This window comes from Rhagoletis zephyria, unplaced genomic scaffold, assembly GCF_001687245.7.
Source record: "Rhagoletis zephyria isolate East Lansing unplaced genomic scaffold, Rhagoletis_zephyria_1.1 Rzeph_scaffold_00727, whole genome shotgun sequence".
Taxonomy (NCBI): domain Eukaryota; kingdom Metazoa; phylum Arthropoda; class Insecta; order Diptera; family Tephritidae; genus Rhagoletis; species Rhagoletis zephyria.
Window position 1 is genome coordinate 33,506 of NW_016157811.1, and position 23,234 is coordinate 56,739.

General features: G+C 36.8%; 2 protein-coding genes across 3 annotated transcripts in view; both read right to left on the reverse strand.

Moving 5' to 3' along the window:
* Positions 1 to 1,135: 1,135 nt before the first annotated feature.
* On the reverse strand, positions 1,136 to 14,350 carry LOC108361270 (probable peroxisomal acyl-coenzyme A oxidase 1). The gene is made up of 3 exons (XM_017613857.1): positions 14,344 to 14,350; positions 4,581 to 5,597; positions 1,136 to 2,333 (listed from the first exon to the last, which is right to left on the reverse strand). Exons 2-3 carry the CDS (start codon positions 5,552 to 5,554, stop codon positions 1,274 to 1,276), a joined length of 2,034 nt encoding a protein of 677 aa, XP_017469346.1. The 5' UTR covers positions 5,555 to 5,597; positions 14,344 to 14,350; the 3' UTR covers positions 1,136 to 1,273.
* The window catches only part of Yip1d1 (Yip1 domain-containing 1), a 32,900-nt gene continuing 23,688 nt past the window's right edge, over positions 14,023 to 23,234 (reverse strand). For both annotated transcript variants that reach the window (XM_017613859.1, XM_017613860.1), the window contains exons 5-7: positions 22,875 to 22,985; positions 22,090 to 22,274; positions 14,023 to 14,188 (exon numbers count right to left, since the gene is read on the reverse strand). In XM_017613859.1, coding sequence (XP_017469348.1) covers positions 14,026 to 14,188; positions 22,090 to 22,274; positions 22,875 to 22,985 — 459 coding nt within the window. In that variant the 3' untranslated portion in view covers positions 14,023 to 14,025. The remainder of the gene's footprint in view (positions 14,189 to 22,089; positions 22,275 to 22,874; positions 22,986 to 23,234) is intronic.

Below are 23,234 nucleotides of genomic sequence, written 5' to 3' on the forward strand. Positions count from 1 at the left end.
AAAAATTTGGGCATGAGGACAGATTTGTCCTTTTGTATGGCGCAGAAACATGGACGATGTCTAACAAAGACGTTCTACCAAGGCGTTCTTCAACCGAATTCTGAAATAAGGCGCTGTTAAAAACATTTCCTACGATCTTCCATTCAGCCGTCGATATACTGCCGTTCGATAGATAGACACATCAAGATGTATACCAAAATGATCGAAACGTCGAGATGAGTCGATTTAGCCATGTCCGTCTGTCTGTCGATTTGAATGCAATCTTGTCCCTCCGATTTCGACGGAAATTTTGTGAGCGGGTGTATTTTTGTAATGTATTAAATCATTTGTCGAAACCGGGAAAATCGAACCTGTATAAAATATCTCTCCCATACAACTGATTGTCCAGATATGAGATTTTCGCTGTAATTCCCCCATTTGTGCAGCTAGAGGCTCCATAGAAAGCTTAAAGTGAAAATAACAAATATCGGCTCAGATAAGGGGTTTACAAAACCTCCTTCATTTGGACAGCTAAAACCGAACAATTTTGTGAGCTATTTTCTAAATAATCATACAAAGTTTACTAATAAAATCATCAAGCTCTATAAGCTATATTTGCTATACCACTGACTTTTTGGTACCTTGGGAAACATACATGTACATTTACTGCTGGTGTGAAAACTTTGCACAGATGGATCAAAACGCGACAGAAAAGTTGGTGATCTTTACCCGAAGTAGTTAAATATAAGACTTCGCCACAGTGACAGACATTGTCTTATTGGATTACATGCAGCTAGATTGCGCGTATTGCAGAAGTTACCCGGACAAGGATAGCGGGGAAACCAGCCAACACCTTCTCGGCCATTTCCCAAAACTAGCAAGACGGTGAGCAAAAGTTCTGAACTGTTGCATACCTATTTGATGATCTGGATGACATTAGAGCAATATATTTTAGGAGCTTATCGACAATTTGCTGAGTACGATCAGGCAACGAGGTTAAACGTAAGCCCCATATCCCGATCCGATCATCATCTTAGGATACAGAAAGCCTAAGTTTAATCTGTAGGCGAAATATTTAAAAACATTTTCTCATATGCATCTTTCATTTGATGTTCTTCTTCTTTAATTCAATAAAACAAATAAAATGTACCAAATAACAATTTATGTAGTTAAGACGATAAAATGTGAAAAACAATAAAAAAATATATTTTGAATACGGTCACCACCCATTAAATCCATTTTCAAATAACGCTTGTCTCTAAACAATTTAACTGTTTCTATAAGAATTAAATGTTCACAGCTTGCCCTGCATCAGCGGTTTTAGATGCGTTTCAAATGTTTTATTGACCGCCTCCTGGTTCAAGGTGCTCTTACGCGCCTCCTCCATCAAACGTTCATACACACGTCCATCGTAGCAACCCAGCGTGGATCCCAAAACGCGATCATTAAAATCAAAACCATCCACGACCGCAACAGCATTAGGCCGGATGTCCGCTAACAAACGTTCATAACGTGTCCGCATTTCATCTACTTGCCGCGCATTAAGCTGAAATGCCAATAAAATATCACTTAAACTCGTCAAGCAAAACTCCAAAACAAACAACTCCACCAATTGCTTTAGCACAGCTGCCAAAGAGGGTTTCAATTCCTTGCAAAACTTCTCGACCTCTTCAAATGCAATGCGCGCTAGAAAGGCGCGTCCATGTAGCGTTGCTGCCTGCGTTAAGCGTATGCCAGTCTTATTGGCAGCCACTTGCTCAGACTTCGCTATTTTCCGCTGCTTTCGTAAGTACTCGAAGGTGTTTCGAATATGCTCCGTAGCCGCTAATTCCAGTAGACGCACCAGCGTTTTTAGCTCGACAACCTTGTCCCACTTTGGACGTGCTGCGTTACGCAGATAAGTGACGCTGTGTGGTAAAACTTTACGCTTCAGTCCTTCCGCGTATTGTTTGACGAGAAAACGCGCAGTTTGTAGCAGTAGCACTGTGTTCTCACCCTCATATGTGCAAGCGGCAGTGGTGAGACCATATATTTGTGGCAAGTTTGATGAGCTTAAATAGCCATGGCCACCGCAAGATTTGCGCAAACTTTCAACGCCTCTCTCGGCCTCGGCTGAACAGACTGCCTTCAAGCAGCAAGATAAGGCATGCAACTCGGGCAGGTTGCGGCGATTTCCGGCTTCCAATTCCTTCATTACACTCTGATACATATGCCAAACTACATCGGCCGCAATACGGAAAAAGATACCATTTGCAATTTGCGGAAACAATTTTGCCTGTTGAGTCGTATGATCCAATATTTGCGGCTCTGGTTGATCGGGTGCAATAGGGCTCTGCCGACGCACAGCTGAATATCTACAATATAGAGAAAAAGACAAAAATATCATGTGAAAAAAGTTATTTAATTTCGATATCGTGTCTTTTCTAATTCAAAAAAAAAAAAAACAGATCAGAATATTTACACAAATCTAAATTTTTACAGACTTAAAGGAAACAAATTTGGAACTCTTTGCATTTTCCCATGAACCCATGAACTTTCTTCTTCTACAGAGTGTGGGACATTCGCATAACAACTGCAGCAAGGTTTCTAGCTGTTCTCAAATTTTGCAGAAATCATTATGCGGAACCCCCAACCTTTCTGCCATGATAACATGGCCTGTTACCCTAGTCCCTTCTGCCCAGCATGAGAATACCTTTCTCGTTTCACTCCGAACACAGCTTGTATATAAGGGACGGCAGGCCCAAGTTCGTCCGTCTTATTGTTCCCTGGTATATTCCTGAGCCCTGGTAGCCATATCAAGTGGAGACCAATCCCCCTTCTTGGAATCCACGGCAGTCCGCTGAGGGTTTTAATTGCAAGTGACCGACTCAAGTAGTTTGAGTGCGGTAGATTGCCTGAGTAGATGAAGATGTTGTGACATGCATTGCAGCCACAGTATTGCTGTATTGCAGCCACTTATTATATTTAAAGACGCTACCATAGTTTCCCAGTCCCAACTGTGCCTTGTTCTTTAATTTTAAGCCATCAGCGTAGAAACGGCGGACACCGCCAATTGTTTACCAATTATTTATAATGGCAAAATGTTAAGTACTCTGGTGCCAGGTCAATCGGTAGAACCCGGTAATGACACATCTCACCATTTGGCCAGAGAGGGCCAACCACATATTCCTCGGTCCATAACCAGTTATAGCACTCCCACCTTCGCCCATCCAACAGAGTTGTTGAAAGAACATATACCCTCTAACTCTATCTTCCAACTTGGACCCATCCGTGAATACGCCAATTGAGCTTTTGTCTCAAGTGCTGCCACTCTCTCATTCATTAATACCTGCACCGCGATACACCGAACATTTTTTACAAGTCGATGGAACTAAAGACTGCTAATAGCAGCGTGAAAATTTATAAAGACTTGAAGTGCTAGAGTAATGATGGTCGAAAATGCCTTCAGTGGGGCAGTCCTTAACACGTGTTCGAGCTGCTTAACTTTTGTAACACTCTGTAATCAGTTTCACCAGACACGAATGTCGTCAACGTAATTGGCTTGATTATGATTTCATAAAGCTCCAGACTTTTCCAAGGACGCGTCTTAAACGCTAAAAAGCTACCACCAAGCCGCATACCTCATAGCGAGAGAGGTTGAAAATTAGGCATTTTGTATTAAGGTCATAGGACTAAATAGCTACGTTAAAGAATATGCGAGATGCGGTAACCAAACCGAGGGGATCCGTGGGTCATAGCAAAAAGAAAGGAAGCTTCGGAGGGCCACTCCGACTTATTCAGTTTAAGGGCTCTCTGAAGTCTGCAGCGTCTATTCGCAATACGGTGCCGCTGAAAGCAGGCGTCTGTCTTGAAGAAAGTAGCTCGCTATATAAACGTGCATTTGGTTGAGAAACCACCCCTCTCAACAATAGATTCCAGCGAAAAAAAAACAAAAAAAACCTCGCAATATTGGTCCACGCAACGTTTGACCTGTCTGCACTTGGGATAGACAGCTGACGCCAATTCGCAAGGGATCAATTGGCGAAGTTTTTGGTATCGGCCGAAACCGACAAACGATTGTAATGTCAAATAAGAAGAATAAAGCCACATTTTTAAAGCCCAATCAGTTCGTTGCCGGTGGTCTTCAGCCATGAATACACTACGCTAGATAAGACCTTGTACACGACGTTTAAGAAGCTGCTGCTGCGGTATTTCCTTGCTCATTAACCACAAAATTATACTCGCACCTTACCACGATCGGGCAGTAGAACACAAATTTCGTAATTTAATGCATTAGGATTGTATAGAAATGCTAAGAAAAAAACAGGCTTAGGAAATTAGCTATGGAAACAAAGGGAGTGGATTAGGAACCAGGAACTAGCAAACTTAGAGCCTCCAAAAATATACGGGTAGCAAATGTCCTCATGCAAGATCTCTGGTTAAATCCTAATTAAATCTATCTGATTTTTACAAATTTTAAGACCAAACTATCAATATTGTCAATAGACTTTGTTGGTAACGATTTTTTTTTTCGATTGATAGCTTCGCACCTACAAAACTAAATATAATACTACTTTAACGGTAAGATTCCATGATGTTTATAAAATCTTAATTGCACTCACCTAGTAGCAATGGTAGCCGCCTGCAGTAACCCGAATGAGACGTCCCTTATGATTATTACACGCACAAATACCATGGTGCCATAGGTAAGCAATGGTTCTGGGCCCTTCACAAAGCGACCGTTCGGTAAAACTTGTGCATTTTTCATCAACATTTGCCTGCGAGGTATTCGTACATCTTTGAGGCCGAGAAATCCATTGTTTACACCATTCAAACTCATCTTCGGTCCAATTTCACCCACGTCTACACCTGGCTCCGGCAGGTGTGTTTCAGCATTGCGTATACGCACTAGAAACGGATGTAAACCATAATGTTTCCCCTTAATATACAACTGTGCCATAATGATCACCATATTGGCAGCGTGTCCCAAACCACCAGGCCACCATTTATAGGCAGTAAGAGTTGGCGTATTCAAGATGAACTCCTCACTCTGCCCATTGTAGTCGGCGCGCGTCTCCAGGCCGCGTATGAAAGTGCCATGTCCCAATTCTGTCTGCGCGTATGTACCAATAATACCATCCATGCGCCAAGCGCGTTCTAACCACTCACGCTGCTGTTCTTTCGTGCTCTGCCCTAATAATGCTGGCAGAAACATTGAGAAATGCAAACGCAGCGGAAAGCTTTGTTGAAATAGCGCTGTACCTAGTGGACCTGATAACAGCATACGGAAATCATACAATTCGGCAATTGCACTCTGCTTAGTATTTGTTGTGTCATTGGCCTCAGCTTTAGTTGCGTGCCAAGCGCGCAGTTGGTTCAAAAATTTGCAGGCTTTCGCAATTGTATACTCATAAAGTTCTTTGTGCGACATCAGCGCTATGTGCTGGGGATCTGCGAAACCATCGTTGTCTAAAAATAACTTCTCCAAAGCTCTACGCTCACGCAATGCAACGCGACCGCCCGCCCACCACTCTGCAAAGTCTTCACTTGAAATTGTTGCCGTTTGACGCTCGCGGTGTAGATCTGCATTCGACATTGCTTTTGGATTCTATCCACTGAACGATCGGGTATATTTTTAACTTACATATACCGTTAATGAAAATTAGTCTATTCAAGTTATTAATTTACTTATCTTTTATCTTCAAGTTGCTTTTATTTAATGTTAGCAAATTTGTTTTAGCGTTTACCTAGTAGTCACACCCATCATTGATGCTCAACTAACTGAAAACTGGATTTGCGTGGAGTTTTAGCTTCTGCTGTCACAGTACTGTGCAACCCGGTTATCAATGCACTTTTTCTGTTGATTGCAAAGTGCAGCGAGAGCGTAAATATAAATAAGACCACACATATACATATGTAGGTGTGTACTCGGTTATTCGATTATTCGCATTTTTTCAAAAACCGCATTTAAAATATGACAATTTGAAAAAACCCGGTTCACCCGGATAAACCGGTTTTATGCAAATTATTATTTGAATGCTAAAAATAGGTATAACTTTAATTTGGAAATCTATAAGACAAAATAAGTATTTTGGATTAGGAGTGAAATAGGAAAAATAAGTGAAAAATGTACACTTAATGGAGTCCACCCATCTTAAAAAGATTGAGTCCCTAAGACATCCCTTTGTTGGGAGAAAAAGCTCGAGCATGTAGAACCGACTGCCTTGGGAATGAGAATACACAATTCGCTGAACCAGACTGACTTTATAAATATAGCNAACGAAATTTTGATCTATGATTATGTACAAAGACAGTTATGTAAGCCGTTTTGGTTGGCATTTTAGTCATAGCTATGGTTGCTTCAAGACCACTGTGTACTATAGACACACCACACTCTCCGGGAATCAATGAACACCTTCGTCAACTCTCACGCCTTGAATTCCATCAACGGAGACCAACGAAACCGATCGCAAACGAAGAGCTCGAGTCAACACAAGGAGGTTAAATTGTTGTCTTGCCCTGCCCTTTGGGGAAGATCTCTTGTTCTGAACTGGCGCGCTTTTAGTACATTTAGACCCAGTACTGGTTCGCGATTAATCTCTTTTGCCTGCAAGCAACTAGCGAATTTAACATGGCAATGTCCTAGGAAGTGTCAATTGCCCCCCGCTGCATCTCTTTGTCGATAGTTCTGAACTATTTCTAAATTCTATAGTTCCGAACCAGTTCTAAAATCGACAGACGAAAGAAAAGATTATCATTTATTATTTTTCAATCTTTTTGGTTCTTAAGATGTTAAAATGTTAACACAAATTTTGGTTTTGTATTACCAAGCTATGAAAAAGCATCTGCGAAGTGCGGAATGGAAGCGTATTTGAACGAAAAAGCCGCCAAACACATATGTTTCTAGGTAAAGTAAACAAGCCGCTGCATCTCTTCTTCGATAGTTCCGAACCAGTTCTAAATTCGTCACCTTAGATATAGATTTCTAATGGAAAAACTTAAATAAAACAGTTGTTTATAAGAACCACATTTCGCTGATTTCGAAATGGTGGGAATCTATTTATTATCGGACTGGTTCGTTTTTGGTGATAAAGATCTAGTGCGGAACTAGAAATTTGATTCACTAGTCCGCGGTTTTCCTGCAGGGTGACGACATGCCCACTCACATCAGCTCATCGAACATCCCTCTTTATGCGGCTCAAACCCTTACCTCTTCCTGAACTTGCTTATAGTTTTTAGATTCTGGTATATAAATAAACTAGTTATAAAGCCGGTTTATTCTTTTGTAACAATCCGGTGTACTCGGTATTTGAAAAATCACGATTTCAAAAGTCCGCCTAAAAATATTCAAAGAATAAAAAATAACGGTTGAAACCAGTTTTGGAAAAACCGAATCAATCACCCTAGTGCGGACTACTGCAGATTGCCTAATTAAACTCTACATATTTATGTACACCACGCTTCACTTGAATAGCGTGTCCCACAGACAACATATCGAGCCCTAACCGCCAAAGAGGGGTCAGCGAAAATTTTTCAAAAATTTTTTTCTGATGCAGAAATGCATTTAGATGCTCTAGGAACATTTCTGCATCGAAAAGAAAATTTTGGAAAAAATGTACGTCTTTTTGGCTCAATATTCTGTTTTTTTATATCTTTTTCTGGGACAATAGGAGCATCTTTCCATTTTATGGATTTGTTGCTTCTGCTTTGGCTTTGATAGTGTCAACTACACAGTATGGGCTCCCACATCAAATACTACCACAGCTTATATTGCTCTGGGAATTGGAAGATGGGATGGAGTCCCCGATGCCCCCTCCCCCTCTCGTTGGGCCTGCGAGTGTCCCAGTGAGACTAATGCGGCTGTGTAAAATGACTTTGAACATCACGGTCATTTTATTTAATTCAAAATCATTTGTATTCTATTCAAGCGAAGTCTTTAGTTACATGAACTAAAAAGTCAGAAAGGATTATGTTTAATGTTCAAGTGAAAAGGCTTAAAACTATATACTTACTAAAATTGCCCAGCCGCTTTAACAAAGGTTGCTTATTCCTTGAAAATCTACATACATATGTACGCTTGCGGGAAGATGTGGGAAAACATGATTATTTGCCCTGAGTAAGAATGTGAAGAGTGATTTGTTGAGCTGAGGATCATTAAATTGCTCAAAAAAAGAGAGAATTGAATTACGGACTTCGCCTATTTGCGAGTATTTAAGAGCGTCATTTATATAAATACAAAGAAGTTCAAAGAAAAGCTAAGCTACACATCTTTCTCTGGTAATATTGAAATAGACCAATCGCCCTGCCTTTCCAGTACAAAAAAAAGCTATTTTATCGATTACATATTGTGAATAAGAAATTGATGTACATAAATTTGGCAGATATTCCGTGTTTAAAGACCATACCGAATGCACATAACATACATACATACATTTATATTATGTATGCGGTAGGGATGCCAATCCCGGGATCACGGAGTTTTTGAGGCTTATGACTACCTTTTGACAGTTCAGCCTAAAAGCCAACATACCAACAATACCAACATGTATTTCGACCCGCTGAATCCAAAAGTGAGATCCGTTTGACTCGTTCGCCCTCAAAATTTCGAGTAAAATGCGAAAAAATTGCAAAAAATTCGCCATTCGCAATTTCTTTATGGAGTAGAATAAACATGTTTAGAGAATTTGTTTTTGTATATTTTTGTTTAATGTTAATGTTTCATTAATTATCAATTTCAAAATTACCTCGTATTAACATTGTTATTTGTGGACGTATGCGTTCCTCAATCACATGGTTTCTTAAATACAATTTAAAAAATGTTAGTTTTATTTCATGGTATTTTTAAATGCTCTCGGCTATTGAATTTTTGCTCATATTCATAAAAGTTACGTCTCAATGTGAATATACCGGGATTACAAAAAAAAAAAAATCCCGAAATCCCGGGGTTACAATTTTCCGCGCAAATTTTGGCATCCCTAATACATACATTCCATGCCGAAACAGGACGAAATTCAGTTGAAATAAAATTGCCAACAAACGATGCTAGGAAGAAATAAAACCAACAACAAACATAACTTACATTCATTCCTTAAAATAAATCTAAAAAAACAGAAGCAGCCGAAAATACTGCAGCAAAAACTCAATTAACCAGTATTTCCAATTGAACGAATTACAAAAGGAGAAATCAAAGAATGAAAACGAAAAAATTGGATGAACCAAGTAATTGAAACGAGCCACGAAACCATTTAACAAATAGTATATACGGTGCAAATACATACAAACATATGCACATTCATACACACTCGTACCTGCCCTACGAACTTAAATGTTAAATGTTAATTCAAAGCAAAATATAGGTTTGATATAAAATTGTTGCTAATAAATTGCAGACTGGGTACAATAAGTTTTCAAAAGAAAAAGTATCTTTGATTGTTTTTGAGCCCTAGGCCTAGGTTAAATAAAACAATTGGATGTCCTATATTCCTTTTAGTTTATTACTGTCGATATTCCGCCTTTAATCTAAAGGCAGGACTGCTAAAACGCAATATGCGTACATATTATAGTCCGACCGACTCCCAATTTTTGGCCGATGCCGATTAATCGGCCGATGCCGATGCCGATTCCTTTAAAAAAAACTAAATTCATTCACTTATTTATGTACATACATAAATATGTAATAAAAGTAGTATATCGCCTATGCATACATATCATTGCAATACTTTGGTCCTTATGCCGAATTTCCACTAGGCATTGAAATTACAAAAAATGTATGCCATTTAAAAAAATGCCATGTGGAAATGAACTAATGACTATTTTCTTAATGTAGTGACACAATTATTTTTTTATGCTCGACTTTGTCATTTGTCATTTTTACCATTTAATGCCAGTGGAAATCCAGCATTAGTCTTTTTCTTATTCAATATTAAAAGAATAGTAGTAAAAATATGCAGCTTCTGCTGACTATAAAGGTGTTGTATTGAATACAATTTGTTAATGAACAGTAACTGTAGTGTTTTAAAGATAAAAGTATTTTTGTAGCATAAACAATTTAACAATCCAGTGAAAAGAACCCGATGGATTTTGGAATTCAGCGATTAATTCAATAATAATCGCAATAAATCTTACAGTAACGACATTTTAGCATTCTTTGGCTATTTCCCTTTCGGTTATTAAATGTTTCTTTTTTTTATGAAAGTGTAGCTCGTTATCTAACAAAACTAATGTTGTTAAAAATTACGACCTTTTTCTTTAAACATTCTGATTATGCGATTTTGTAGCCCATTCAATTTCATTTTAATGAAGTGCAAATTAAAAGTAACCGGGACTTACTATTGATTTTTGGAATTTTTTTGGTGGATGGTGCTGCAGATTTTCTCCATACAAAAAAATTTCGAACATATTTTGTTCGGAAGAAAATGCGTGAACAAAAAATTTTCAAAAATCAACACTTACCTAGCTACATCAAACTTGAACTTTATTATACTAAAATTTAAAAAACTGCGTATTCAAAAAAAATCTAAAAAAGCTGATGAAACAGTTTCAAATTTTGACGAAATTTTTTTAAATTTGCCGAAAAAGTATAAAGCATGATAAAAACATTACAAGGTAAATTCATTCTCTCATTTCGTCGGCAATGATTTTTTTCTGACGTTTGCCAACATTTTAAAATCATATAAAATTGAAAATAAAAACATTAAATTGTTCACAATTGTTGTTGTTTGAGATTGAAAATGAGAATGTGTGTGTGAGTTTGAGTTTTGATTTCAAAATTATATTGTTGGCAAACGTCAGACTGCCTCTCAATGGTTTTACCTTGTTATATTTTTATCATGGTATAAAGAATCGGCTAAGAATCGGCCAATGCCGATACCGATTCTGTTGGTCGATACTAGCCTGTTAATCCGTCGGACTCTAAAACATATGTATATCATCACAAATAATTATTTACAAAACGTACAACAAAAATAAATTTAAAAGATAAAGAAATAGTGCGAAAATGTGCCAAATATATAAATAAAAGAGAATTCCCCGATTTTGCCCGAAATTTCGTAAATTACAAAAAAAATGTATTTTGATATATAAGTTTGCTAACAAAAAAATAAAGAATATACCTATAATATTTACATACATACATACACCGGTCGAAAAAAATTTAGGCGCCCCATATTTTGACAAATTTTCATTTTTTTTTTTTGTTATTTAATTTGAGTTATTTTTATAAAAATATAGTTCATTCTTAAGCAATAATCGTTCAAATCCATGTTTAAAACTTTGTGCAATATTCTAAAAAAATCAACAAACTTTCGTAAAAATGTCAAGCATTTTAATTAGATTTTCTAGAAAAATGTTGAGTATGCAGTTTTGTAGCACACTCTATTCTAGTACCTAGTTTTTTTTTTTGCCGAAGGTGTGCGGCTTTCTTCCATATAAAATAAATTGTGTTTATTCGTTATATGAAAGCAAATGCTCCAAAGGAAATTCTTTTTATTTTTTTCTAAATCAATTTGAAATTAGTGAAGGAAAAAAGAAAAAATGGTTTACACCTAATTCCTCACAAAAAAAAAGAGTTCAACCCCTTGCTACCCAATGTAAACTGGAAGTCCCCACAAAAAACGGTCCATTCCCCGATTCCCGACGCAAACTGAAATTCCCCGCAAATCGGAGAATTCCCCACGAGTTGGCTTCCCTGGGAGGGACCTACAGTTTTACGCCGACTCCGAACGGTGATTGTATTTTTATGAGAAGCTGTTTTTCATGGCAGTAATACACTCGAAGGTTTGCCATTGCCTGCCGAGGGGCGACCGCTGTTAAGAAAAAACCTTTTTTTCAATATTTTTGCGATGTTGCTTCGACCAGAGCTTGAACCCAGGCCCTGCGAAGTGGAAGCGCGCACTGCTTACCACTACCCCACAGCGGCCGCAGAAGCGGTTATATAAATAGCTTGAGAAATAATATTTATGTTTAAAGACACTTTTATAAAAGTTAATAAATCTGACTTTTAACCAGTTTTATTACACAAATACTCTATGTGCGTCGCCCGTACATACTAATGAAACTAATGTTTAAATTCTAACCTAACCTACATGTGTATGTAACTGAATCGCCTAATAATAGGTTTGCATATAAGTAGGTTATCCTCATTTTCGAGCTTAACTCCCTGATTTGTAATTAGAAAAAGAGATTAGCCTTAAACAAGTAAGAAAGTCTAAGTTCAGGCGGAGCCGAACATTAAATACCCGGCGCAAGTATTAAATATATGTTTTCCACCTTTCCGAAAGCTACCGCTACATGATAAGCCGGGGTGTATACATTTTAAGTAAATTAGCGTCCTTAAATTTCGAAATATTGAAATTTCAAGCATATCTGAAATTTACCGTTATATGAAAAGCGGCCTCAATTTTAGTCCGATTTCAACAATTTTCAACGGTTTGCTTTTATGTGGCAAGCACAATAACCATACCGAGCTTGGTACAAATTGCTAGAACGGTTAGCGAGATACATATATGTGATCACAAGTGGGCGGTGCTACGCCCATTTTCCAAAATTTTGTCATAAACGTATTTCTTGGTAAAGAATTGTTGCAATCATCAATTTTGGATAAATTAGCTTCAATATTTACTGATTTATCGAAGATTTTGTATTTCTCGAAATTACCGTTATATGGGATGTGGGCGTGGTTATTGTCCGATTTTAGAAATTTTCGGCCAGTTGGTATGCTGTACCAGGACCAACAACTGTGCCAAGTTTGGAAGAAATTGGTGTAGCGGTTACCAAGATATACACATGTAACCATAAGTGGGCGTGGCTACGCCCATTTTCCAAAAATTTATAATATTCATGTTTTCCGTCTGAAACTCATTGTAAGTATCAATTTTGAGTGAATTATCTTCAGTAGTTACTAAAATATCGCAGTTTTCGTATTTCTTAAAATTACCGTTATATGGGAGGTAGGCGTGGTTATTGTCCGATTTCGCCCATTTTCAATACCATCCGTCCTACGCCCAAAAGAAGTTCACGAACCAAGTTTCGTTAAGATATCTCAATTTTTACTCGAGTTATCGTGTGCACAGACGGACGGACGGACGGACGGACGGCCGGACAGACAGTCACCGCTTAACACAAAGTTATAATACCCTTGTGCACAAGTGCGCTCGGGTATAAAAATTATAATTGTAAAATAATCTCAGATTAAACTCATAACTTTTCGGTGTCCAACCTAGTTTTATCGATCATATTTGCGAAGAAGAGGAGAAATGTCGAATGTAAAAGTAAAGCAAAATGGACGCTAGCAAGGAAAAGCGTTTTGTAAAAGTATTTTAAATAAATTAGTAAGTTAAAGTATATTTAAATTACTTAATATGTATAGCAGAAACAAGTGATCACGGTGGCACAGAGAAGAAAATTAACTTTTCCTTGAATTGTGCGAATAGCAAACACAACAAATTTAACGGCTAATAATCTGAAATTTGCCTGTGTAAACAGGGCGATTAACAAAATTGAGATTACATGCGCATATGTTTACACATCGATTTTTATGAGTAACTAGTACTCAAGCCTTTTTTGATGTACCTTTACGCCCTGCTCTATACAAAATCTCACAAGACCACATTATTTTTTACTTTTCTTAAATTTGACTTGTTTTTATGTTGAACTGATGTTTTTAAATATAAAAAAGAAAACTAAATAGACAAAATTTTTGCTTTTTTTATTGGTAACATTTCGAGCGCCTACTCCTGTATATTGTCACCCTGTTAATTCATCCATTTCCTGGTATTCAATATTTTCCCTTCACCATTCGCTTTCAATGCTTTACATTTATCAGTAAACATGTACGATTATTTATGTATACGGATGTGCATAAAAATTTTAGTAATTTATTATAAAATATCAATTCAAAAAATACATAATTAATAGATGCACACACATACATATTTTAATAAAAGCATAAATTTTAAAAATCTTTTTTTTTTACCATTTCGTTATTTATCTGTATCGCCATTATTATTATTATCATAGTTTTATAATTTTTTCTTGACCACTATTATGCTTTACTGAATGCTTTTGTATTTAAAATATTGTAATCAACGCAAAAACTCCATACAAAAGCGCGCATGGATACGCAATCAGTACTTGTTGATGGTCCATCGAGTAGGCCGTCACGAACAGTTTCGAAGCAGACATGGCACACCACATTATCGCCACACCAGCAATAATAAGTCCCAATGTACCCCTAAAAGAAGAAGAAAACGATAATGAGTGTTTTAAAGCTAAATATATCTATTTATGTAAGTAGTTAGTATGTACAAAAATTCGAAATGTTAAAAAGTTTTGTATTTACGTAAAAATTGGTACGACATTAATATGTATGTATAATATTAGCGCAACTTTAAAACTATCCGCAACTTCGATTTGCATCTGTTTCTAGACATAATGCGATGTATCCAATAGCTGGTATTGAAAATGGACAAATAATTTCGGAAAGCGCAGAACTTCAAACAATTATGTCTGGCCGGCCAATTTGAAGTTTTAACTAAGAAAACCGATCAAAACTCCCAGTGTTCATTAACGTAAGCCTAATATATGCAAGTCGACGGTAGGACGGGCTGGTGGGGCTATGCCACCGAAAGCAAAAAAATATGGAATTTTTGATATGATCTTTCAAAATGCTTTGAAATCTGTACAAAAAAAACACGAACATGTTTTTGATGGCCCCCCTACCTAACAGAACGTTCTTATTTGACATTTTCTGGAATAGCTCCATCTTCCATTCGGTAGAAAATCGTCTTTAATAATTGGTAATAGAAAAGTTTCTGCGGATTTTCGTCACTATGTGTTATTTATGCCCATACATCCGGCAACACCAAGTCAATTGCGTCAAACTGACGAGGCTACATTTTTTAGTGGAGACTGTTCTGTAATTCATCGCTCGTGAAAAAACTTATATTGATTTAAAAATGAGTGAAACAACTGAAGAAAAATGGACATCAGAGCCTTGATTGCCGGCAAGCAAGGCTATGTTGAATGTTTGGTGGGATTGGACGGGAATTGTTCATTATGAACTGCTACAACGTGGCAAAACTATCAATCCGGTCCTCTGCTATGCACAATTTGACCGGTTGAAAACAGAACAACAAATAAATAAAAAGCAATTAAGAAATAGCCACCAGAACTGACGAATAGAAAAGGAGTTGAGGTCCATCATGCCAGTTCCAGGTTTGATGGTTCGGTTGAGAATGTTTCAATGCATCCAACGTATATCCCGTTCCTCTTCCATTTCTTTCGGTCTCTGCAGAACTGTCTTGATTATAAAAAAATTTGGCGACCGAAGAGCCGCTAAAGATCACTTGGCCAGGTTTTTCGCCGATAAACCACAGAAGTTCTACACCAATGGAATTGTGAAGCTACCCGAAAATTGGCAAAAGGTCATAGATAATAATGGTCAATGTATACTGGCCTAAAATTGATTTTAAAACATTTTATTTTTATCCCTATCTTCATCTTCGTGTTCATTTTTATCTTTATCTTCTTCTGTATCCTTTCCCCGACTCCAGTGGCTCTTAATGCAGTCGTTCGTTTTCTGCTCCCGCCATATAACCTTCACCATGGCGTTAAATATTCAAAGCAAACGTCTCCGAGCTCGATTAAGAAGTTTCCCTTCAATAATTTGAATTCTACTTTTTAAACCGGTGACCACCTAAAACACCTCAAACATATTTTTATTGTTCAAACTACGGATTTCTTAAAACTGTTTCGATTCACCCTCACATTTAGTATTTCATGCTCATAACTTCGGTATAATTTAACTTAGTTCGAGTTTTCAAATATTCTTGAAAAACAAACTCGTTTGACGGACACACTATTGTGATACTTTATTTAGCTTATTAATTAATCGGTTTTAACTTTTTAACAGGGGGCTAAACCCTTGAAATAAATCGTTTCGGAACCCATTTGATTTGACAAATGCACTATTATATTATTTTGTTTGCTTTATTTTAGTTAATTGATTTTGATTTTCGAAAAAGTTGGCAACTCTCTTCAAAATATTATATTTGTTAATCCAGGTTATAACCTATCTAAACGTCAAATTGTATTCAAATACATCGAGCTTTTTCAACGGGAAAGAGCAACAAACATACTCACGCACTCGCAAACTTCCACTCAAACAAGGGACCATGTGTTGATTTTTTTAAATATTCAGAAGCTAGTCTTTTTTTGTTAGTTTTATACGAAAACATCGTTCAAGCTTTAACGAAAACCATATAAATCCAAGTTTCAAACTTTATACAAAATTCAGGAAAATTCAACAATTTTCATCAAAATTTTAAACTTTTTGATCAGAGCATTTGTGGGTATCCAATTTTATAGCCCATACAATTTTAAATAGTCTGACAAAGTGCAAGTTTTAGCAAAAAATTAATTTTTGAATTTTGATATATTTTTTTTTTTTTTGATGACGGCTTTCCCGTTTTTTACTGCATATTCAAAAGTGCTCTAACAATACTGATTAAAATTTGTTATTCTTACTTTTTGCTTTCATACTTTCGTTTACTTGTACTTAATATGACCAATTACCCCGTTCGAGTGATATCTCGTTTTTCCAATTGTCATAAACTGCAGTTAAGGCTTGATGTCAAGCTTTAACGCTCTACATAGTATAGATGTGTTTACACCCAGCATATACCAGGAGCCAATTTCAAAAAAGTGACAGGTGCGACAATTGTAGATTTTTCCGAAAAATTTCCGAGCCAGAATTGTCGGCGGCATTTTTCCTGTTTCATAGATGCCTGTAAGCAACTGTGACAATTTTTGGAAAGCGACAGTGACAATACAGGAAAATTGTCGACAATTGTCACAAAATTGCCGCGATAATAGCGACAGAACTAAATAGCTCCGTCGGAAAGTTTTCACAGGAGAATTTCGTAAATTTTTTCATATTATAAATGCGCGCATTTTAATAATTTTCAATGATTTGAATATTTGTAAAAACTAAAATAATGCAAATGCAATTATTATATATATGAATTAGATATAAATTTCATATGACTAGCGACAATTTTGTAAACGACAATTTTAACACCCGAGAACGACAATTTTGTCATTTCTTAATGGAACTGAAACCGGGTTGACAAAGGTTCTTATGAAACAAAGCACCTACCAAACTATCGAATTGTCACTGACTATACGGAAGATGCCTGTCGTGACAAAATTGTCACAGTCACTTTATGAAATAGGCCCCGGGCCGCATTTAATGAAAAATATGATGAACTGCAATAATTTTTCAAAAGAATTTCACTCTTCAATAACTAACGGGTGATTTTTTAAGAGCTTGATAACTTTTTTTTTAAAAAAANGAAATGTCAAAGCATACTGAGCATCTTTCTCTTTGACACCATGTCTGAAATCCCACGTGATCTGTCAAATACTAATGCATGAAAATCCTAACCTCAAAAAAATCACCCGTTATGTACACCAAATCTATGATACAATTTAAAACGTCAATTTATCTAAGCCGCTTTTCCCCCTAAATTATACTCAAAAAAACTTTCAACAACACTCAAGCCAATCTCCTACTGTCTGTTGGCTTTGAAATTTTTGCGAACGCGTGTGAGTAATTAAAGCGTTTCACTCTAAATTAACGCGAAGTGAACGAGAAAACTAAAATTGAAAAGGAAACAAGCGACCATACCGAAAAAAAACCTAGTCAGAAAAAAACTTTGCCGACTTTTTCATATGAATGTACCAAAAAATGATGAGCATTCAGAGTGTAATGCAGTGAATATAGCCAACATCAGCTATAGATACCACTGCTAGATACTAACTAAACGAGCAGAGAGTGGTGCACTTGTAGAACGTAGAATATATGTACTCGGATTGGTGCGTTTATTATAGTCATAAAAAGAAAATAGTAAAAAACGAAGCCAGCACCGAAGTGAATGTGTTAGCGTAAAACTTTGATGCTATTGGTGTCCGTATTGATGGCCGCCGTGGTCTAGTGGCTATAGGTGCGCACTGCCACCCAGTAGGGTCTAGGGTTCGACTCCTGGTCTAATCAACATTCAAAAAGATTTTTATCTTAATACAGTAGCCCGTCAGCAGACAATATCGAACCTCCGAGTATACTTTTGCCATGAAAACGTTCCTCATAAAACATAATCTATGGTTTGTAGGCACTGGAAATTGGAGGAGAAGCTCGGCCAAATGCTTGACAACATGCGCAAATGCGTTTTTTTTTTTGTTAATCGGTAGCAGTGTTGGCGGTGTTTGCGATTGCCTTTACGTTGGAAAATTCTAGGAGTAAATAAAATTGCAAAAACATACAAATAACAAAAATAAAAAAAGGCAGCGAGTACAAAAAATAATGGTGTTAAAAAACCCCGATGCTCAGCGAAAAAAAATACAGAGTAATAGACAGAACTTCTCAATGTGTATTTGGAAGTGTGTCCACACCAGGAGGCGAATTGGAAAGTACGAGTATGGCTAAATTACGCAACACAGAGTAGTGCGCGCGCCAAATCTCATGGAATATGCTGTATTTTATTGACATACACCAGAGGCACATTCTGGTCGCCAACAACAGCAGCACTAGTAGCAAGTAGCTAGCTGGCCAACAAGTCAGGGAGTTCGTTTCAATAAGCCAACGGATGTAAAAAAGTGGCATGCAGAACATTTGAGATAGAAAAAATTACACATGGCGAACGGCCCTCGCCCAAGTTGGCCGCGGTCGCTTGTGTATCAATTAAACGTGTCTGTTGAAATTTAAACGCGCTGAGACTATCTGGCGCCCAATCGTATATCGTACACAATCTCCATCACTACGAAAAATTGATTGGAGAAATTTCCAGCGAAATATTACTAGAACGTTTTTTAATTGGCAGCCAATAAGTGAGGGGGTTTTTATTTTTGAACCAATTTTTTTTTTAATTCTTTCATACATACATACATTCATATGTACTATGTATGTACATTTTTTTTTTTTTTTATTTGAGAACTTTTATTTAAGGTCTGATAGCGCAGACTAAATACAAATATGCCAAATATGCATAACAATATACTACGTATCGCTCTTTTAGGTTAGTTTGCCAAACCGTAAGAAATCAACTAAGGGCATTATTGATTTATTTGGCATCACTTACTATTTTCATCGCTTATTTTGGTCAAGCACACTCGTTCTAAGTGGTGTTAAATTCTAATATCAAACGACAATGGTCAGATTTTAGTCTTAAATAAGCTGTCATCATAAGGAAAATTCCTTGAGGTTGACATCACTGGTCCCAGTTTCTCGATACGTACAACAGCGGTCATAATAATAGTAGCAAAATTCAAAATGATATTAATTACAAATCCTTATTTATTAATTTGTAATAATTTTCATTTAAAATATAGTTCGATCTATAACAGAAAGCACAGAAATTGCACAAAAATTAATAAAACTTCAAATAATTGTCATCAAAATTTAAAACTTTTTATTCAGAAAGTTTAGGAAATTTTCGAATTCAGTTTTGTAGCCCATTCAATTTTAGTATGATAAAGTGCAAGTTTCAAGTCACTAAAAATTACCGTTGATTTTCAGAATTTTTTTTTTGTCGGGGGTGTTGCGTATTTTCTTCTATATAAAAATAGATTTTGTTCATACATATGTACGTTGGATGGAAGGAAATGCTGAACACCCTGAACAAAAAAAAAACTAATACATCAACCGCACTTTTTAGTGACTTTAAACTTGCACTTTATTATACTTAAATTGTATGGGCTACAAAACTGCACACTCCAAATTTTCTAAACATTCTGAATAAAAGGTTTGAAATTTTCACGAAAATTTTTTTTAGTTTGATTCCTTTTCGTGTAATTTTTGAAATTTTTATTTCTGTCGTTTCTGTTATAGATCGATATATATTTAAAATTAAAATTATTAAAAGAAGATAAACAGGAGTTTCAAACTATATCACTTTGAATTTTGCTACTATTATTTTGACCGCTGCTGTAATTGCGACTGCTACTTTATCACAGTCACAGTTCGTAGCAGCTATTGTAAAAGGCGCAATCGTACTACCAAAAGATCATTGAGACTGTTCCTTTGTCAAAGTCTGTCACCGTGACTTTTTTGAAATTTTTGGAGCAGCAGTTACCCGTGAATTTTGAGTAACCCGTATGCAAATATATGCCACCTCTGATATGGCTATTGAGGATGTGAAAGCTAAAGTACTTCAACCTTAGCCTCTCAAACGCTAGGCACCTAAGAAAGTAGCGTTGAGGTGATTCCACCTCGTCATCTTCCAGCAACTGCGACATACGAAATCAGATAATATGTTCAGCCTTACTACGTGAATACCAATTGGACCGTGACCCGTTAAAACCTCCACCAAAATTGAGAGCTGTGGCTTAGTAAGTGTGGGGAGTGCCGCCGACCGCCCCAGCCTACCCTCGGCTAGGAACTTCTACTCAAGAGCTCTTTATCCAGCGATAACGTTTCAATAGTACCATTCCTAGCCAATTCTTCAGCCATACAGTTCATCGCTATGTCGCTGTAATCCGGAACCAAAATGAGTCTAATACAGAAGTATTCCGGCGCAACTGAAAGAGAGAGCAGACATTCCTTAACCAAATTAGAGGGCTATCAGAATAAATTCTCATCCCCCTAACTCTTCCGCCTGAAACGCACTGTCCCAGTCCGGAAGCCTGAACTTAGTACTGATGCAAAGCTCGCGACTGAAGACCCCTTCAGCAACTCTACTGCCCCGTTTTGACGTGAAGAAGTTCACTGCTCCCCCTCTCGAGAGTGGGCGGAGAATAAGCTCCTAGGGCGTTTTTCGAACCGGCAGCCGAGATAGGTCGATCTTCCACTCAGCCGTCGATATGTATGTATATACTATAATTGATGTCAATAGCTATAGTAAAATTCGGGCAGTAGTATTTTCGTAGAGCATTTAAGTACCTCAATCCTTTTCGAAATGATGTATCTTTGATTTCTCTTGCTTCCTATATCAGAATATGAGTTTACATAAGAAGTAGACTTAGCAACTTTTCACTTTAAGCTAGCGATATGTACTACATAGTTACAATGCTTTAAATTTTTCACTCCAGGTAGTGGGATAGGCCTATAACACCTTCCATTGCTGTTCTGTTTGGCCACTTTGGAAGAAACCAGCTTGAAATATTTTACTACTAAACTTCAGTGCGTTATGCTTTCATCTAAATTTGTGGTAATATTTTTATGACCGTATGTGTAAATTTAGAAACAATGTATACATCAAATTGTTGTCTTCAAGGATCCATAAGTAATAGAATTTAGCGAGCAATTTGTTTGCAAAAAAGGCTTAACCATTTACCTCCTTTTATTATGGGCCTTTTGACCTTCATTTCCAGAAGTTTATTATAAACGATAGTTAGCGGGTTTAAAGTGTTCTAGCATTACAGATTGTCAATGAAAAAAACTAAAATTTCACCAAAATTTTAAGATATATGATTTTAGAACGATGTTGCGACCTAATCTAAAATATTACTAATTTGAAGTCCCTCTAGTTGAAAGGAACTAAATCGTTTAGGAAAAAAAACTTGGTTTAAAAACTTGTGCAGTTTTTATATATGTACATACATAAGTACTTGTACGTGACTTCATATAATCAGGAGTTTATGTATGTTTACACGTTTTCGCATATACATACATATTTTTATGCCATAAAAATTTTCAATTAACGCCGGAAGTTGATGAAGAAGTATTGCATTTTCTGTTTATGCCGCTCCGAACAAATTGTATGCCGCATTTGTATTATATTTATTCTTGTTGTTGGCTACTTTTTTGTTTTTAAATTGTTTTGCCGACCATCGCCAATCAGCATTGGTAAACAAATGAAAATGTATACGAATACAAAACAAAAAACTGCAACTATAACAATTACAATATATAAAATGGGAAAAGTGCGCTGATGAAAACGATAAAAATTATAAAAACTATTGCATTGTATTTCAGCGTAGAGGCGAATTGAAACACGGAATATGACTCCAGTAGATGCATGCACGTGTGCTGGTACAGATAGTACGAGTACTACTATGTATGTAGGTATGTATGTATGCAATTCTAGATGTGCATGCAACAGTGCATAGGTATGCTTATGTAAATGTGTGTATACTCACTGTATGGTGATTAAAACATTAATGCCGGACAGCATAACCATGGGTAACAAGCAATAGCCAAGCACGGAGACCACAGCACCGAATGTTACTTGCGCCTGTGTTGCCATCAGCGATAGCAGACAATAGAAGGCGATACAGCCCATCACACCAATGCCATAAATGTACGAAAATGTTACTTTGCCGCTCTGTGGAATGTGGAATCAGCCAACATAACCAACGTCAGACAACACCATCAGCGTTACAACACCGTACACATTTACCACAATGATAGACACACAAGGCATGACACGGCGAAACAGGAGATTGGTTTTGTTGGTTGGTTGTCGTGTGATGAGTGAGCAAACAGCGCCAGGACAATGGTGATAGAGAATGGTTCATTGTTCGGTTGTTTGGTTGGTTAGTTGGTTGTTGCAGGTGTGGTAGATATCATCATCATTATTATTGTGGTTGTTGTTGTTGTTGTGGTGGTCCATTCGATCATTCATTTATTCGTTGTTGTTGTGGTCATAGAGCATCCAAAGCATCGAACGTGTTGCCACCGGAAAGAAAAGAACAGAGAAAAGTATTTCAATTAAAAACTTCATGCAAATATTTAAATGTTTGCAATTCGTAATATGTATTGTTGTGTTTGCATAATGTTCCAATGTTTGTAGTTATTAATTCATTTGCAATGCGGCACGATACTTCAGCATCCATATGGAGCCAATAACAGATTATTGTAATTATGCCATGCGAAAACCAACATGGAGGCAAACAAATTGCTGCCCATCAACACTCATACATACCAAGAGTAGAAAGCCACCTAGAGCCAGGCAAAAGACCAATGGTCCGGCCATATCAGTATCCTGTAGTATGGTTTGATCTGTGGCGCGCATGGGATTCAAGACAGCCAGAGTCTGCAAAATAGAAAGCAAATCATTTATGATTAATTTGTGTGTATAAGAATTTGCAATGCAACTATATTTTGTATAGATATGGTAAACTTTTTTTTTTTTAATTTTGCTTTATTAGCAATTTTCCAAATAAAAGTTCTTTCTTGGTACACTTGTAGGCTGGTGTGATCTATTATTTAATGGTGCAAATAAAACACTTATTCCACCTTCGTTGCCCAACGTTTCGCTGAAATTTCCAGCATCATCAGGGGC